The sequence below is a fragment of the Nyctibius grandis genome, chromosome 18, assembly GCF_013368605.1.
Source record: "Nyctibius grandis isolate bNycGra1 chromosome 18, bNycGra1.pri, whole genome shotgun sequence".
NCBI lineage: Eukaryota > Metazoa > Chordata > Aves > Nyctibiiformes > Nyctibiidae > Nyctibius > Nyctibius grandis.
The window spans coordinates 3,980,020-3,999,407 of NC_090675.1; the positions used below are offsets into that span (position 1 = coordinate 3,980,020).

General features: G+C 48.7%; 1 protein-coding gene across 1 annotated transcript in view; it reads right to left on the minus strand.

The window, feature by feature from the left end:
- Positions 1-19,388, minus strand: part of CAMKK1 (calcium/calmodulin dependent protein kinase kinase 1) — a 95,187-nt gene that overhangs the window by 11,674 nt on the left and 64,125 nt on the right. The window contains exons 9-13 of the mRNA XM_068415450.1: positions 19,001-19,089; positions 6,446-6,645; positions 5,667-5,720; positions 4,627-4,700; positions 109-196 (exon numbers count right to left, since the gene is read on the minus strand). Coding sequence (XP_068271551.1) covers positions 109-196; positions 4,627-4,700; positions 5,667-5,720; positions 6,446-6,645; positions 19,001-19,089 — 505 coding nt within the window. The remainder of the gene's footprint in view (positions 1-108; positions 197-4,626; positions 4,701-5,666; positions 5,721-6,445; positions 6,646-19,000; positions 19,090-19,388) is intronic.

A 19,388-nucleotide genomic window follows, 5' to 3' on the forward strand; every position in this document is an offset into this window, starting at 1 on the left:
AAGCTCCCAAAACAAACATGGGGAACAGCTCTGCCTCATTACAAGGTACCAAAGGAACAACAAAATCAGACTATAGACAAAAGACTATAATATCAATGTCCAAATTACCTTAATTTCAGGGACTGTTATCCTTGTTTCTGGATTTTTATTGAGCATGCGCAGGATCAGTTCCTTGAGCTCTTCACTTATGTGTGCTCTGAGTAAAGAAAATAGCAGTATACAGTTAAGAGAGGAATTGTAAGTGCTCAAGGCATGCACAGTCCTTACTGCAGTGACTTGGTACAGAATTTGCTTTGCTGAGAAGATATTTTCTCTGCAAACCCAGTTTATGAAAGGAAAGTCTAGTTGGCTTGGTTCCTTCTCAGGCATCACTGCTACGGGGTTTGATTATCCTGTTCTGCCCACTAACGCAGCTACACACTCTCAAAATGCAGCTCGAGGGATCAGGTGAATGGATCTCAGGACATTTTTGAAGACACCACATTATAGGGGAAGTTCAGAGGACAGATTCTGGGCAACCACATGTTATCGAGGGCAGAACTGGAGCTGGGCTCTATGATACAAGAAGGGCACAACTTGATATGCAGAACTTGCATCATGAGCAACCACATGCTGGAAGAAACATCCCCATTTGACATTCAAGTTCCCAGCTAAGCTTACAGGTTGTGTTCATTAAATTGCTTCCATGAACACTGATGGCAGCCAGTTTGGGAACTCGGTATTTCCTACCTGTACAGCTCAGCCTTGGGGTAACAAAAGCAGGGAGGGAACAGACATGACTAAAAGACAAATGCATCTGCCTGAACCCAGAAGCCACCCTATTCACACAGAGCTCTTGGTCCTGCAGTCTGTCCCTCTAGTCCAAATGCTTCAATGACTTCTGTTGCTAATGATGCAGGCAGTGTCTTTAAAACACACTTGATATGTATGATCAAAGTGCTACCAAAATAAAATGCCAGCGTATGGCAGTTGGAAGTCTGTATCACAAACGACTTCTGAGGAGCTGCGTTTCTGCATGGAGATGGGATTTGGCAGCATAAAATGTCACTCCCCAGCAGGGCTGGATTTCACATTGAAAACACTGATGAGAACCAGGCGCTGTGCCCACCTCCTCTGCACCCCCCGCAAGCAGAGCAGGGAATAAACTATCATAAACCTAAATGAAGACCACATCACAGTAAGGGCTGTTATAGTCTGATGAAAACAGAGCTGCTGTTTAATAATTTATGAATACTTCATGTGGACTTTGGTTATAGGATCTTTAACAACGAACCACAAGGAAACACTGCTTGTTCAGTGGGAACGGGCAGAAAGTGGGTTCAGTTTAAGGTCTGAACACTTTCAGAGTTGCACCAAGGGTCTGCAGTACACAGGCAAGACGGCCCAGACAAGGGGAAGGGCAGGATGAGTCCTCAGAGACCTCCCACTCCCTAGGCTGCACTGCGGGTGACAATTGAGGTGGGAACGGGAAGAACGGTGCTGCTCCTGAGATGAGCTCCAGGCACGAAGGAACAGCTATGGGGAGTGACAGTGCATTTAGGGGGTCGGAATAAACAGACTCCTCCAGGAGTACCACACTGAGATGCAGGTGAGATGGTGTTTTTGAAATATTTAACATCAGATCTGTGCCAAACTGGCAACAGCTTTATTTAAAATACAAGAAATAGAATATATCATCACCTAACATTTCTGGGCACCAGACTGATTTCTGTGCAACCCAGGATTAATGTCATAAGGAAAAGCGCTGTAAAGAGGATCACAGAGTGTCACGTGGGCTATGGCCAGGTAACAGATCCCATCAGTCTGTCTGTTTTTCCTCCTCTCCATCCTGACAGGGTGCATGCTGTACCCCATGGCATTTCTCATCTGAAAAGCCTGCGCTATCTGGAAGTTCTTACAGTCATAGTCCTGTAACAGCTCTCAGGGAAATGCCAACCATCAGAGCTCAGCACCCACCTGGGAGGGCTGCCAGCACCATAGATCATTTTACAGGGTGCCTGCAGGTCAGAGAACATTGTCCTGGACTTCAGCTCTTCACCAGGAGGAACTACGCAGAGCTTCTGGCTCTCTTAAAATGTGTCTGGACAGAAACTTCTCCAGCTTGCTTTTTAGTCATGCCAGGATGATCAGAGTGTGAGCTAACCCCATTTACCTTGTGTCATTCCAAGGACTCATTGACATGAATGAGAACTCCAGAGCGATAAATATTTATCCCAGCGTCTCTAAGGGAAGGGACGGGACAATGACGCCGGCACAGTCAGCTCCATCTCTGCCCTAAAGGTTGTCAGGAAACAGGCAATGAGTTTCCATGGACTGTCTGCAAACAGGAACGTGTCTTTTGTAGCCATGGTGAAATAAATTGAAATCAAAATATTCCTAACTGTAGCGAGGTGCTAATTCTGTGGGAGGTCAGGGTGGATCCAGTCCAGCAAATTCCAGCTTTATGTGTGTCTCTGTTACTGCCTTTATCTAACAAATAGATGTAGCTTAGACAGCCGCCAATACCCAGTAACTCTCTGCTCCTCCAGCAACCTAACAGGGGGTGCAGTTTTATTTAGACTGGGAGAGCAGGTCACTGAAAAACCCAAATAAATCACGCAGCTGAATTATCGCTGAAGAAAGCGCCTGAATGAAGAAATGGTTCTTAGCACAACCCCGTTAGCCCATTAAATGTTAATAACTTACTGCAGAGACAGATGGGAACAGTCTCTTGTAAGCTGCCTGCTAACCCAAATATGTGATGGCTGAGAGAGGACAGGCATTTTGCCAGGACCCAAGCAAGCAGAGAGAAGACTGCCAGGGAAACATAAACTGGTTTTTTTTTTTGTTGCTGCAGTGCCGTAAAGTCCTGCCCCGACTGCAGAGCAACCGGTGGGAACACAGCAGTGTGGCATGACCAGCCTTCGTGCTCTTAATGCCTGAAGTGTGGTTAGCTGTAAAACCTCACCAAGGGCACAGGGCTGGCTTGCCAGCATTGCTCCATACCCACGACTGGGGCCCATGGTTGCCATCTAACAAGTGGCCTGACCTTGTGGCCGCAGGTTCCTGGGAGGTGGATACCTCAGTCCTCGGTGTGGGCTCTACCAGCTTGAGCGGAGATGGCTCCATCTGAGCTACCTGCAGTGGCTGTGCTTTGTGGTCAATGGAGGGGTAATTCATACAGCCTGTGGAGCCTGGGGCATGCGTCATCCCATCTAAAGCAGATGTCTAAAACAGGACAGTCTGAGTACCCACTGCTTTCTGCAGTCTCAGAAGGAAGCCTGGGACTGCCAAGGCAGAGGCCCAGCCCTTCACTGTCAGTGTCTAAAAATTCAGTGAGCGTCTTGCAAAAAATTCAGGTAACGGTGGATACAGGCACGTATCGCAGGCTGCCTGACAACATCCCTCCCTTCCTCTCTAATACCAGATGTGCCCTTCATTAGAGTTTAATTTCTTCATGCTTGTTTTAAATCAAGTCGTCTGATCTCCATGTTTTTATTAGAATGAGCAATTGGGTCAAGAAGGTAAAAAATTCTTTGCCTGACTACTGTGCTGATTTGGGAAGGCAAATAAAGAGTCCAGGTTTGGCTACTTCACCTGATAGCAACCAGGAGAAACAAATTAATCACCAACAGAAAGTCACCAGAGGCCTGAAGATGGAGGAAACGCCGAGGAGTGCCCAATACATGAAGGGAAAGGCATTGTGGCTCAGTGGCAGCAACCAGGCACACATTGAGTGTAACCATCTCCTGCCAGGCTCATCTGAGAAGACCACAAACACTCATCGCTCAGTGCCTCGACACTGAACTTCCCACTGCTCAAGTGGCACATGAGTGGCTTTGGCTTGCCTCCCTGCACTGCTGAGTGCACTTGGGTGGGTTAGAGGACACACTGTGACTGTGCAGCTGGCCATCCCACCTAACACAGCCCAGTAGTCTCCACCACGCAGCTCTGATGGTGGCCAACTTGTGTTTCTTCCACTGACCAAAGCAGGGCGGGGGGCAGCCTCTCGATATCAAATGCATAAATTAATTACTGTATTTTTTGTAACTAGCCCCAGTCTGCCAGCACGCAAGACAAACCCATGTTTTCCTGGAGTGTGTTGGAGAAGGCAGAGGAGTGGGGATGCACCAAGCTGTGGTTGTGTATCTCAGGACAAGCCTCCTTCCATCAGACACCTCCCCCAGCTCCAAGGTTAAGTCCATGGAAGCAGCATGTGTTTACTTAGATTGAGACTGAGGTCTAGAAACCACATTGCTTTTGAAAACTAGTACATTGAATCATTCTGGTGGCTACACATGGGAGAAACACAAAATCCCAACCAAACCGTGCTTCCAGCACCTCCAGGGCCAAGTGGCTGGGGCAGAACTCCCTAGACCCATAGCGAAACCCCTCCGCTTCCAAAGATTTCACGAGCCATTTCCTTTAGTCCCTGTCTGCACAACGTGGACACAGGAACGGCAGAGGCAGCTGCAATGCTTCGACAACATCTGGCACAAAACCCACGCTGAAGGACCCAGGAGAACGCAAAGCACCTCGCCTGCCCTTGTCCGTCCCTCCCTGGTGACCTACCGGCACTTACGCTGCACAGTGGATAATGCTGAAAACTGAACTTTATTTTACAGTAGCTGAGTAAAGTTTACTTACTCTTCTGGGAACTCTACAGGCTTGTTCTTGATCCTGTTATGAAGACCCAGAATATATTCATCTATAAAAGGGCACTGTAAAACAAACAAAAGATTTTCCAGTTGTCAGATCCTGGCACCGCTTGGGCGTTTGTCATTCACGTAACAGAAGTGCACTCTCTGTTGGCGCTCTCTCAATTTGACGCAGAGATGGAAATAAATAAAATCTCCTCACACACTATAAATTAATTTGTTCCTTACTAAAAAATAAATGCAGAACAGCAGAGGGATCTAGGGAATACATAACTGGATTGGGATACCTCCCCCTATCCAGCCTACCAGGCGACCATGAACTACTCATTTTCCCTTTCTCTGCTCCACTTTTTCTACCCACAAAATGGATACACTGATATCGCCTGGCTTGTATCACTGCTTTGAGGTGTCTCTGTGACAAGCATCATTTGGAGCTAGGTATTACTATTAAAACACCTGGTTTTCCGCTGTAAATTCAAATATATGGATTCAAAGCATATTTTTCTCCAGCACAACTTGTTACACTGGATTAATTTAGACCTAGAGTCTGGCTCTTCCTGCCTAGCAGGGCAGGCAGGACTGGCAGGCGGTTAACTGAGCTGTGGTGAATGCTGTGCGGGATGCAGGAGCAGCATGTTCACAGGCCCTATGAACACCTGCATCAACACTGAAGGAGCAGGTATGCTTGTTTTAGTGGGCTGTGGGCTGCTGGTGGGCCCTGTCTCAGCCTGCCTGACCAGATTGAATTATGAAATATAAGATAGGTAATACCGTTGTTGGTGCTACTGATGCTGCTCTGGGTTTGTAGCATGAACAACTGCCCTGAGTACAGGGGCCAACTCTAGAAACTGTCCTTTCCACAGATCACAACGTCAGCCCCTTCCCATCTGCAGGGTGATCTGGGAAAACTGGAGCTTGCAGAAGGCAGGTCTTTGTTTCTAATATTTGCCTTTATTTGGAAAGGAATGAGTCAAAAGCCAGGCAGGCAGACTCTGCCATCAGGGCTCCAGCATCCGAAAGCCAGCTTACCTTCCCGTAAACAAAGCAGTACAGGGTAATTCCCATGGCCCATATGTCAAGTGCCTGAAAGAAAGCATGGGCAGGCAATAAATGAGATGCAACACAGAGACGATCTGAATGAGCTGGATTTTCCCACTGATTCATAGAACATTATTTGTATGTTTATTTTCTATTTAACATTTAACATTTTCTATTTTGCTGTGCAGAGTCTCTGAAATTGGGCTCCTAAAAGGCATCTGTAGTGTGCCTGGGGAATGAGGACTGTGCTGGGCCAGACATTGCCTCCCTTGTCCTTGCTGTGGAGTGCAGTGACCAGCAAGCAGACCCTTCTTCTTAAAGGAGATGACACCACTCAAGGCTGAATCTCAAAAGTCTTCTTCCAGGCACAAACCCCCCATTAGACCCTATCCCCATGTCTGCATTGCAACGCTCAGCAGTGCCTCTCACTATCAGTGGATCAAGATATAACCTTGGTGCTCAGCAGCCCCCAGTGCCTCTTGATTATTTTGGAAGGGAATCAAGAGTTTCCTCCTTTCCGTTTGGGCAGGGAAAGGGCTCTAACATGGCTCCTCTCTGGGCAGGGATCCACAGCAAAGTCTGCCTGCTGCACAGAACAACCAATGTGAGTTTTGCGTGGACTGAACACAGAACCAGAGCTGCAGTTTTACTTAACAACCACCCCAACCTGCACCATAAACCCTGGGTGGGCAACACGCAAAGGATGCAAGTGTGGTGCTGCCCTTTGTGCCATGCCTGGGGGTCCCAGAAGACTGTGAGCAAAGACCTACCTTTCCACTGAAACTTTTGCCAGTGTCTGAAATGGCCTCTGGGGCCATGAAGGCTGGTGTCCCTGCCGTGCTGGAAAGCTGGGCATCATTCCCTTCAAACTGATTGCTGACTCCAAAATCAGCAATTTTGACGTGTCCATCATCTCCTAAGAGTAAGTTGGAAGGCTTGATGTCCCGGTGAATGATCTTCTGGTAGTGTACTAAAAAAAACCCATAAACAGCAGCATGGTTTGTCACGACAGCCAACACACCCAGGGGAAACCTTTCCAGGAGGATGGAAATAAAGGTGTAAGCTCAGGCACTCCACTCAAGGCTGCTGCTGGATTCGCAATATAATGTAGTGGAAGTGCCATTTCCTACAGCCGTTCCTTTTCGGTGCCTCGCTGGGATGTACGGGGCACAACACTCAAATACATCTGTCACCAGTAATTACACAAAGAACGGACATGAACCCAGAAACAGCCCAACCAGCGGGACCGAGCTGAGCTGTCAGAGAAGGAAATCACTCACGGCCTGCAGATTTGCTTGGCCTTATCAGACCAGCTGATTGATTGGGCAGCTTGCTATATTAAAGGTTTATGGGATCCAAATAAAGAAGTTAATTGTTAATTTGGTTAGGCAGAACCACAGGCAGAATGAAGCAAGCCCAGAGGAGATATTTAGACAACTAGTAGCTGAGCACCAAGTCCAGCCAACAGCTCAGAAATCAATGGATATTTCCAACTCAGAAGATGCCTCTGACCATGGAGCAGTGAATCACCAGCTGGTTGGTGCCAGCACTGACAATAAGGCGCTCTCTCTCTAGCCATGCTTTGCAATGGAGCCCACAAATAGCAAAACAACCTTGACTTGTTTCACATCACCCCAAATCCCTATCACCACACAAAGCTGCCAGCTACTCTGACCACTCTCACACCCAGAGCTGTGGCCAAACCTCTGCCACGGAGCCCTTCAGAGCGAAGGCTCTCCCTACACACAGCCCTTTGCTCCACGAGGCTGCAGCAAAGACTCCAGCTCTGCCCTGGCTCCATGAGGCCAACCATGGGCACCAGCTGAACTGCTCATACATCCAAAATGAAAGAAACCCTTGCAAAGAGTTTGGAGGCTGAGACACACTGAAAACAGCAACAAAAAAATCCCTCTTGTTACAAGCGATCTGGGAAGCAATATTGCAGCTGCAAGAAAGCCCCTTCTGGGCCACTGAGTGAAGCAGCAGCAAGGAGTTGTAGGAAAGTGGCTGACTTCTCAGGAACTCTGAACACAAATTTAAAAATCAAAAAAGCAACTTTCAGAACATGAATTGACCCCAAAGGCAGAAGTATAGAAAACCCAAGAGACTTTACTGAACAGGAGAGGAAATCCTCTAAGTCTTAACTGCCCCTCTCAGGGGACCAGGACCCCTCAGCCTCCCTCCGCCCCTGGCCCCAACCACCATTTTCACATTTCCTTCTTGCAAATGGACCGTGCTTGTTTATATACCTCCCCATAAGCACTTTTCATATCTCCTAGGAAATATGCAATTGGGTGGAGGAAAATGCTGGTCTAACCCTTTCCTGCTTTACAAACCTGGTCAACACATTGTTACAAACGCACCCTGCCCTCCGGAGCATCTCAGCTTGTGTTTTAGGACCAAGAAAGAACAAACTTCACGTAACTGTTCTGCTCTTTTCGACCCAACTTTCCAGCAGGCTGTGTCCAGGGAGGGGAAATCACACTTGCAGATACTTTTTCTGCAAGGACCTCTCCTTAGTTTAAAGCACCACCGGGGGATGCTGTCCTTGGCACGTTAAAGAGCTGATCTGGAGACCCAGCAGACAAAACCTTGCTGGAGAGCACCGGTACTTACATCCTTTTCCAGATGTGCAGCAAGTGTGTGGCCACACTGATGTGAGCCAGTTAATGCTGTAACAGCCTGGCTAGACAGTCAGGATAAACACTGAAAACCCTGCAACAACAGTAATTACGAGGAGACATCTGCTCCACAGCAAAGCTGGTGGCAAGCTGACATTTCATTATGGTAATATAGGGAGAGGAGAAAAAAGTGAGGGGGGGAGTGAAGTTTCCCTTCAGGAGATGATGAGCTGCCTTTTATGCAGGTGTCTGGTATCCTGTCTGATACCACAGGGCTGGTGCCCAATGCCTCTAAAAAAAATACAGGACACAAATATACATGGGCCATACAAGTACATCCCTGGAGCTAAGTCTGTGCAAACTGAGGGAGTTACTCCAGGCAGGCAGGTACTCCAGGCTTTTTATTATTCCTTCCGTATAGGAAAGTAAAAAACCCAAAACCAAACCACAAACCAATTCCCACATCAAATAACTATTTATCTTGTAAAACCCATTCCCTGCCTTTGCGCAATCTAATAAAAGCAGAGGAAACACGCGGGCCATTGGCCAGATGCTCCGTGTTTGCTCAGTGCCCGTCTCCGCCTGGCACCCAGCGGGTCTGGGCACTGCTGGCTGTTCGGCACAGGAGCAACGTGAATGTTGAACAAAGAAATAAGAAACACATCCTTTGCAAAAATCAAAGCCATCAAACACTAGGGTCAACAAACATTTGCACCTCCCAGACCAGAACATGCACGTGCTTGACGTGAGCGTTAGGGACGGTGACAGTCTCTGACCTCGGCTGCTCGGAGGAGAAAACAAGCCCACGTTCCTTACGGGGTAGAGGAGCCACGGCTGCCCAGCCCAGGGTTTGCAGGAGCTTCTGCAAACCTGGCACACGATCTAAGTAATGACAAACTGGGATGGGAAGGAGGTGGGCACGGAGGGGAAGCGGCTGGCCAGGTCAGGAGCAGCGGTGCTGGGAGCAGTGTCCAGCCCCACACCGTGCTGCTTTGCCATGCTGTTTGGGTGACAGTAATGAGAGTCTTGTGCCAGCTGGCTCAAAAGACTTAAGCTATCTGCAAATTCCCTCCCCTGACTAGCTGCCTTGTGCAGAGGCAATAGCCATGAAGGGAGAAGGACGGGGGACAGGAATTGTGCACTGAGCAGCAGCTGGTGTAAGTGAACGAGGCTCCATTACAGCTACAAAAATTATAAGAGCAAGAGCTCATGTCTGCCAAGAAATGATTTAGTGTGGAGCTGCTAGCCTGATGAAGGCAACCTGAAATCCCTTTTCTGCTCAGAAGCAGCACAATTCTTAAAGTCCCAGTCTCCCAGCTGCTGTGGGCATCCCTCCCTTGCACAGCTACCCAAAACAGGCTTCAGGCTTCAAAACGCACGGCCTTATCCTCTCCTGCGCTGTGCCTTGCCACTGGTGCAGTTCAGTACAACACAGGGCTGCAGAAAGAAAGCAGGACTGCTCATCTGCAGGACATCAACAGCACTAAGCGCAGAAAAACTTTCCAGCCCACCAACTTTTGCTGCAAGTCCAGATCTCTTGCAGATAACGCATTGCAGGGAGAAGGGCAGGGAACAATTAATTCAGCAGGGCTGGCCAAAGGCTGACCGGCCAAGCGGCAGGACGTGCCTGCAGTGACACAAGCTTCACTGCCACACGCTGCAAAAGGCGCCCAGGGACAGAGCTGTCTTGCAGGAAAGGTACTCGTTAAACCAGCGTGATCTGCATTTCCAGCACAACACGCAGAGGAAGAGATGGTGTTATCCCTGCAGAACTCCAGAGGGAGAGCTAAGCATCTCAGAAATGAAAACCTACCACTAATGATACCCTCCAGACTGCTAATGAGTGTACAGAAGGGACAACGGCGCAAGGAGCACGCGACCCACGGAACCACCCAAGGGGAGCAAGTGACAGCCACAGGCAGTTAAACACGATCACCAGCACAAATTAACCCTCTAATTTCACCCCCCTGAAGAATGTGGGAGCAAGTTCCTTCCCTCTGCAGAGGTAAGAGCAGCAGGTAGGAAAGGCAGCTTCGTTAGGATTGCTATTCAATGTCACTGGAAGCCAGGCCCAGAGGTCCCAGAAACAAAACACTCGTCCTTGGGACTAAGGACACGTTGTGATGCAGCCGCTAGCAAACAGGAGCAGGGCTGCATCGGGCACAGTACAGAAGGAAAAGCACTTTCAACATAAACAAAACCCCAAATGTGCATTGAAGGAACATAAATATCTGTATCACCACACCTAAACTTACTCCATGAGGGGTTGGGGATTTTCTCTTAAAGCAAACCATGACCTCTCCTTAGTCCTCTCTCCATGGGGAACTGGGACCCCTAAGCTGAGTCTGTGCCTTTGAGGGAGCTTCCAGCTGCTCTGTGTCCTCCTGCTCAAAGAGACCGGCCACAGCAAGGTGCTGGGATTTCTGCTTGCGACGTTACAGAAACAGTCACAAAGCAGGCAGACGTCAGCCCTGGCAAGACTGCCCTCAGACCCACGCCGTCCAGCCACGGGGACGTGGCTGCTGGGTGCACGCAGCCTTGGGAAGGACCATCCCACCAGTGCTCCTCTCCCAGCCCCACCTGCCACACACAAGGTGGACATGAACAGCCGAAAAACACTCCTTCCCATGCAAATGTACCTGCCTGCATCCCTCCCCAGGTTAAAATCCATGCTGAGCTGGCCAAAGGAGAGCACTTGCCTGAAGCTGCTCTGGCACACTGACATAACGGTTCCACGTTGTTTTTGCCTGGAGAGGATTTTGCCCTTAAAGCAGAGGTCAGCAGCTCACTGGAACAACTTCCCTGGGCTCCAAGATGCTCTGCGCTTTCTGTGCTGGCAGACCCGCTTCAAAGAACAGATCAATACCTCTTCATAATGAAAATGAAACAATGTGAGATATTACAGAGCCCTTAGGAAAGAGTCTGATTCTGCAGTGCTCCATTAAATTTGGTTTTATTAGGCCCATCCTTCACTTCAGTGGAAAGGTAACAGTATTTCAGGCCTATTTGCATGTGAATAACAACCCCGTGGATTTCTAGAGCATCATCTAGGCAAAGATCCCAAAGCACATTAGAAATACCTGTTTGTTACGCCTCAGAGCCACCCCATGAACAAAGCAGGCAGGACAGCTGAGGGCCCGCGTACTGCATTGCCATCACAACTTGTGTCAGAAAGCCTGACCAGGCACATCCGAGGTTTGACTTAGTCCCCCTGAGGTGCTCAGAAACAAGGGAAATCAAGCCTAAAAGTCTAGACTGTCTCCTGACTTTGGGCACAGAGCGCAGGCACCTAAGAAAAGCCTGCTGAAGGCTGATGCTATGTGGTGGGGAGATACAACGTCAGAGGAGGATTCAGAGCACTCAGTTGGGAAAGGAGCATCTTCACCCCTCTCGACTTCAGACAGAGCCTCTAGCAAGTACGCTACACCTATAGCGGCTGGGATAAACCCCTACTTGGGTGTTCAAATTCGAGCCTGTACAAAACAACCACCCAAAATAAAAGGTCTCATAGAAAATCTGGCTTTTCAGGGTTTTGTTTTGCTTCTTCATTACAAAGTATTTTAACTCATTTGGTATTAGCAGCATGGATACAATTGTTTTTACGTATAAAACCAGAGTTTCTCAATAATGAGGGTTTGGGGTGTGCCGTGCTGGGGCTCCCTGCTTCTCCTGCTTTCACACCTTCCCAACAGGGGAAGAAAAAAGCACCCGCAGCTTCAAGAAAAGCTGCCTGTGACCTTGCAGCTGGTCCTTACAGCAGACCTTGTCCCAGGATGGATCCTCTGAAAGCCTCTCCAGCTGCACACCTGGGCTACTCACATCCTTCCAGCAGTTTCAGGCAGTCTGCACCCACTTCTCCCTTAGCTTCATCAGCACCACAGATATGGTTTCTCACCTTGACCCTACACAGCAGGACAGCATGTCTTTACTGCCCAGAAGCTGTCACAGCTGCCTGGTGGTACTCTGCCATCCAGACGCCTCCGAGCCTGCAAACACTCTGGGTGCTGACTGTCCAAGGAACGAGCAGCTAGTTTGTACTTCCAGGTCACAAAACATGCCCATTTAGGACACCATTTCGGCACACGCTGAGCATCATCTCCGTGAAAAGGCAGCGAGTGATGTGGGAATGGTGTTAAAGGAAAGCATAGGCAGGGCTGAGCTCCTGGAGCATGTGGCTTGGAGATCCTGCGGCACTCGTGTCTTGAAGCGGCGATCGGGCAGGGGTGAATCTTCAGTGGCTGTGGAACAGTAGATGGGGCAGGTTTTGGGGAGGATCTCTGCTGCTGGGCCAGCTGGCTCCTGTCTGTGCCTGCAGCACACAGCCCTGCCTGGGCTCTCCGGAGCTCTCTGCCGCTCTGCCTCCCTGCTCCATCACTGCTCGTTAGCAAAGCCCCACTGAGCACATGATTTCTTTCTGTTCAGTCCCTTGGCTGCCTTCGGTGGGACAAGCCACATGTTTTTTCACAACATGCAACTCATTTCACAAATGCTCCTCATTTCTAGATACCGCAGGCTATTCAGAAACTAAATAAGCTTTCCTTTTCATTCGGAAGCAAACGCCTGGGAACTGTCTGCCTAGATTAACAGCCAGCAAAGACCAAGAGGGAGCAGAAATGGGAGTGCTAGAAAAAGAGAGATTGTTCCCTGGTCATTTTAAAAAAGGTGCCTTTCACCACATTCCCTTCGGTGAGCTCCAGCAGGTTAATACCAACTTGCTAAAAGCCCACTTAAAAATTACACATGTAAAACTTTGCAATGCACTGACACATCCTGCTATTTACTGAGGCTGATGCTGAATTATACGTGATTAAAAACAGAATCCCATTCCCATTCAAGGAAGAAAGCAATCCATATGGTGCTACTGCAGAGTCTGCTTAGTATTATTCTCACATCACCCCTGTAGCAAAGAAATGATTTAATACCCTCCCAAGGAAACTGCTGCACCACCATGCAGAGCTTAAAGCAAAGGCTGCTCTTTGAAGCAAGCCTCTGTACTCATCCGCAATGCCCCACCGAGAAAGAGCCGGAGGACATGGATGTGCTGGGCTGTGCACCTTCCCTCCCACGCTCACCTCATTGCAGCGTCTCGTGTAGTAGCTGGGGTGAGGATCCTGGCTCTGTTCACTATTTTGCCACTCTCCTGCTGCACCCATCACACCTCTGCCACTTGAATATGTTGCTTGAGCCCAGGTTTTACAAAGAGGGATCCCAACACCCAGCACTGCCCAAGCCCCTTGGAAGAGTTCAGCTTCCATTTGTGCTCCATCTTCAGCACCTGGCTGACCATCAGCAGAAGGGACAGGGAGGGGACACCGCCAGTAGGAAGCAACGGGGAAGAGGAAGGAGAGGTAGCCTTGGCAAAGGCTGCCCTTCTACACCTGTCCTCCACCCCACATGAGCACACCATGTACCACCAGTCACAGGGGACGTGCAGAGCATCCTGCCACGGCTACACACATGCCAATGTCCGAGGGACCACTGGGAAAGCGGGGAGCAGGGTACATGCAGCAAGTACTGCTGGAACAACCTGCACAGGCTGTGCCATGGGCTGCTTCTAACCCCAAGCACAATCACTTACCTAACTGCATCAAACAACAACAAAAATCAAAGTGCCTGATCTTTAAGAGGCTCTGGCACATCTCTCTGATCTGCTCCACCAGCTAATTACTCTCACTCTTACAGAGTCCTCATCAACCAGTATCAGCAACACTTGCAGCTACATTAAAGGTTTTTTGTTTGTTTGTTTGTTTTAATTATCTAAACAGAGCTTGTCTGCACGTGATTAAACAAGCCAGCCCCTGTTCTCCTGGTGATGTAATTTATAACACCCAGCACCTTGCAGCTGTAGTGGCAGTCGAGAGCCCTCACCTCCCACCGGAATGGAGGCACAGATGGATCAAGTAGCTTGCTGGGAATCACAGTAGAGCATGCAGCAGCTTCATCACAGACTGGTGTCCCAGCTCTGCTGGCCCATGCCAACCAGAGGCGTGAGGAACTCACTTCTGCCAAGAGCCAAACCAGATGAAACCCATCTACACCACTGATGCTTCAACACACCTACCCGGGCTTATGTTGCAGTAGATACTCTTCAGAGGAGACAAGCCTGTGTTGACTCAGCTGTTGAATTATTTGCTTAAATTTCCTTTTAAGATAATGGAAATTATACTCACATGTTGATGATCAAGTAGATTAAGTCTTATCTCAGAAAAGCCAGCTTTGATCTGCACATCAGGCACTTCGCTATGGCTCCAGGCTTAGCATGCAGGGCTCCAGAGCATCGCAGGCATTCACACAGGTGCCCTGCAGAGAACTGCTGCTGGAAAGGGAACTTCCCAACAGCTTTAGCTGCACACTGTGACCTTCCCTTCAACCCAATAGCTCACATGAGACAAGCGTTCCTCTGCAGATGGGACCAGATCTGCCACCCTTACTTTCCCTAGACACAGTTGCAGGAAGGAAATGTACATTTTCTACAGAGAATGCAAGAGGTTTTTCTTCCTTTCAGCCACACCGACAGACGCCGCCACCAGTAATATAAGAGGTCAGCCCACATCTCCCCCCAGCTCGGCTCCTGTGGCCCCTTCCCACTCACCACAGACCATCTGCACCGAGGGCAGAGCACTGGCCTGGATTAACACCTTGCAGGCTCCCACAGGAATCCAGTTTGCAACTTCTGGTTTAATAAAACCCAACAGCATTGATGCATTTGCTGCTGTGACGACTGCGAGCTTCAAGCAGCTGCGTGGTTATTGAGTCTCCCAAATTACATAACAATTATGTACGCTTACAGTAAAACTACCTTGCAATCTCTAGATTGCCTGGCAACACTTTTCCTTCAGCGTGCACAAACGGTGCACTTTTCCTCTGTAATTACATAATAATTGCCACGCATTTACCCAGCAGTTCTGAGAGAACACCATCTTTAACTTTCATTCACTAATAAAATAAGTGGTTACTCTATAGCCCAAAATAAAGCATCCTATTGTTCCTGTTGTTGGGAGTGTTGGGCATCCTATAATTTATTGCCCTGTTTCACTCCCTCTGCCTAGGACTACCCACACTTTACTTTTTTTTTTTTCCCTCTCTCTTTTTGATTATCTTCTAAACTTGACGTTTCCTCTGAGCAGGAACTGTTAAGCCAGCAGCATCCAGCACAGCAGAGCTGGGGCATACAGGTTCTGCTATGATATGAATGCTAACGAAAATGTAAAAAGCTGCAGTCTTCACCCTTCAAACTCTACTGAAAAACAGTCTTGAGCTTCCTATTCATATATACATTTCCACCAGCTTTCTGGGGTGACCTGACTGATTTTGGCAGCACCTGGTAGCTTCTGCACTGTCACAGACTTGCAAACGTTGATTTCATTCCCACACACTGATTTTAGACAAAAACTGAGGTGGTGTTGCATCTCATTGTGGAGATGGACCGAAGCATTGCAAACCACCTTCCTCTGTGAGGCCCATTATGCTCAGAAACTTGTTCTCTGCAGGTTTTTGAAACTAAGTGAGTCTTCAACAAGAGCAAAAGGGGCTTGCTCTGGCTCTGAGGAGCTGCTGAGCTTGCAGGGTCCACCAGAGATCAGTAAAATTAAGGCTGACGTGGCTCAAAGCACTACAGCAGCATGAAACGTTACTTTTCAGTTTGACGCAGCTACACATTGGCTTTTTGAAAGCACATTTGAAACAATTCCCTCTGGTTTGTGAAAGAAGCAGGTATTTCCTCAGGTTGAAACAGCTGGAAAAATCTCACCTTGGACTAAATAGGGAGGGTGACACAGCTCTGTCTTGCACATGTCTGACCTTTCACGCTTTGCAGTGCTCCTTGGCTGGAGATGACAATCACTTGCTCAAGCAGAGAGATGTAACACCTCCAGTACCCACACTCCCTGCTTTAGGCAGCCCAAAGGCAAACTCTGCCTGTATCCTCATATTTCATTGTCCCTGATGCTCTTTTCTTCTACAGATCTGTCTAATCACTTGGAACCCATTTAGTTCTGGCACCTGTTATCTCCCCTAACAGACAATTTCACAATTTAATTACACACTACATGAAAGAGTAATTCCTTCTGGTTTAAATTGGCTACCTGATTATTTTGTTTGCTACCCCTCAGTTCTTGTGTTTTAGAGCCAGAGAAGATTCATTCCCTGTTCATCACTTCCCTGACACTTAGGATTTTAAGAGTCTCTGTCATATCACCCCTTCCCATGATAATTTTCAAATCGTAAGAGCTTCGGTCTTATCTCTGTGCAGAAGATGTTCCAGGACCATCCTGATCACCCTTCTCAGGCCTTTTTCAGTTCTAGAGAACTGTTTCTAAGACAGGCTGAGCAGAGTTGCACAAAATATTCAAGATACTCCTCGCCTGTACCTAACAGCTCTTACAGATCCAAATAATGGTATAATGACATTTTGTTTTCTTCTCTATTTCATTCCCAATAATTCTCCAAATCTTGTTAGCTTTACTGAATGTCACTAAGTAATGGGCTGGCATTTTCAAGAGAACTATCCAGAATGAAGCCTGAGTGAGAACAGCTGATTTAGAGCCTGACACGCTGTATGTATTTTTAGTGTTGTTTCTCCCCCTCATGCACTACCCGGCAGTCAGCAACATGAATTTTTATCTGCCATTTTATCATGCCGTCACTTGCTATCATGGCATCTTCCTGCCAGCCTTCGCAGTCAGTTCTAACAATGACTATCCTGAATAACTAGATGTCATCACCAATCTCTCGTATTTTACTCTGCCCTTTTTCTGATCATTTAGGAATATATCGAACAACCCAGGCTGTACTATGGATTCTGGTTTAACTGCACTAGTGACTTTGCACCATTGTGAAAGCTGTATTCCTGCTTTCCTGATTGTCTTGTTATTAATCCCCAAGAGGCCATCCAACCAGAGAGACTTATAAGCTTCTTTATGAGTTACTGTTAAGGGATCTAATCAAAAGCTGTTTGGCAATTGAAACACAATGTAGTAAGAGGATCACCTTATCTACATGTTTGTTGTCTCCTCTGGAATGCGAGGCATGAATTGCCTCTGCAAAAGCTGTATTGACTCTTCCTCCTCACAGTCAGCCGTCCAACCATGGTCAATTCTTTGGTGCATCAGTGTGCAGAGAAAGCAGTCAATGAGGAGATCACTAAACTCTATGGAAGGCTGTCTACAAGGAGGACAGCAGAATCAAACAGGCACAAACGCAGCTCACCAGCAGTTTGACAATGCACCCAGCTGGTACAGAAGCAGTAACTGCAGACCAGACAACTCATGGGAACCTCTCGCATATGAGACCAGGCTACACAGGTCCCTGGCAGCACCCTGTGTATGAACTGCTCCAGTGCAAGCAGCAGAGCTGAGGATAACGTGAGTGAGCAGCAAGGGATCCAAGTTGTGCCTTCTGACTTGATGACAATGCTGGTAGGAGGCTCAGGAGGAGGGGGAACGTGCAGTGTAATACAGACACAGGACAGGAGTAATGCCAGCTACCAGCACCACACCACATCAAAGCACCAGGCTCTCTGACCCACACCACCCTGCATGGTACGGATGTGTCCTGCACCCATACATGCCCAGCTCTACCGCACTTGCTACTTTCAGAGGTCTGTCTTACAGAAAAGAAAGCAACCAGCAATTTCATGAGTATCCTCCCACTGCTGGCACAAGTCAGAAGAGAAGCCCAGCCACGATGCCTGCAGCATAAGGTCTGCAGATCAGCAGTGAGCAAAATGTACCATCTGTACATGCCTCACACCCCCCCGCTATGGAGAGCACAAGGTTACATGGACATGCCAGCTCTGCTAAGAGTCCACGAGATGAAACACCAGCCAGCCCTCGCTGCTCCTCAGGGCCCACACTCATAAGATGCCAGCACACAGACTGCTCTACCTTATGCCCTCAATTCAGGGACCCCTCTCCTCCCACCCCTGCCAGGTTCATGCCGGCAGGGACATGTCAACTACAACAGGGCCAGAAAAATCCCTGCTGTCATTTACAGACCTATGGTAGCCTCCTTGTACTCTTCAGAACAGGTGCTCAGCACAGAATCTGGCCTCAGCCACATCGGGAGAAGCAGCCACATTGGGAGAACTTACTAAAAAATGGTGATGATAATCAAATAGGCTATAAAGAGGAACCCTGCTGCTGGAGTCTCCAGACAGAGCCTGGGAACACACTTGAATCACCACCTCCCTGAGCAGGCACAGCAGCGCTGGGCTCTCATCACCCCACAGCCCTGAGTGACGAGGAGTCCCTCAGGCTGATGCTGCGGAGGGAGCGGACAAGGACAGACACCCTCCCCGTGCCGCTCGCCAGCTCTCCCTATGGCCTTGCCTTGCTAAGGTAGACACAGGAATTCGTTCCAGCTGAAGCTGACTGACTCAGTCCATGTCACTGCAAACGTCCATTTTCTGGCTCTGCTATGGCTTTCAAAGACGCTCTCCAAAAAGAGACAAATGGAAGAAAAAAGGAAGCTATTATTTTCCTAATGTCCTTCCTATGGAACGCCTGCTCCCAGCACCTGTGATACTGCCTGGGTAACTCTGAGCTGAGTGGGGCCACCACCAACCACGAACCCCACCACAGGCAATCAGAGAGGACCTTGCTTGCTCAGCTGACAGCCCACCAGAGCCGAGGGGCTTCTCCCCAGTTGAGCAGGAGGCCGACGCACGCACTCGGCAAAGCTGCTGTCAGTGCTGGTGGTACTCACAGTACTCAATGCCCAAGACGATGTCTCGGAAGTAGAGCCGAGCCTGCTCCTCGCTGAAGGGCTGGTCACTTGGTACCTCCATGACAGGCCTGTTAGGAAGAGGGAGAGTAACTAAGTACTTTGCAGAGTGGCAGTAACCCTCCTTGCTGGAGGAGTTTCATGTTCTCCATCACCGTGTCCCCAGGACTGAGGGCCAGGCTCCAAGAGGTTCTGGGTGCTGTGACGCAGGGTGGAGGCATAGCCATCCTTTCTGGACATGGTGACGCTTAGGTTAGTGAGCTCGGCTAGCGGTGACGGGTGGCTTTGCACAGTCCCTGAGCCAGCGTAAGCCACAGAGCCCTCACCAACATCAGGGTTAACTGCTGCTGTCTGCACAAAATAAGGCAAA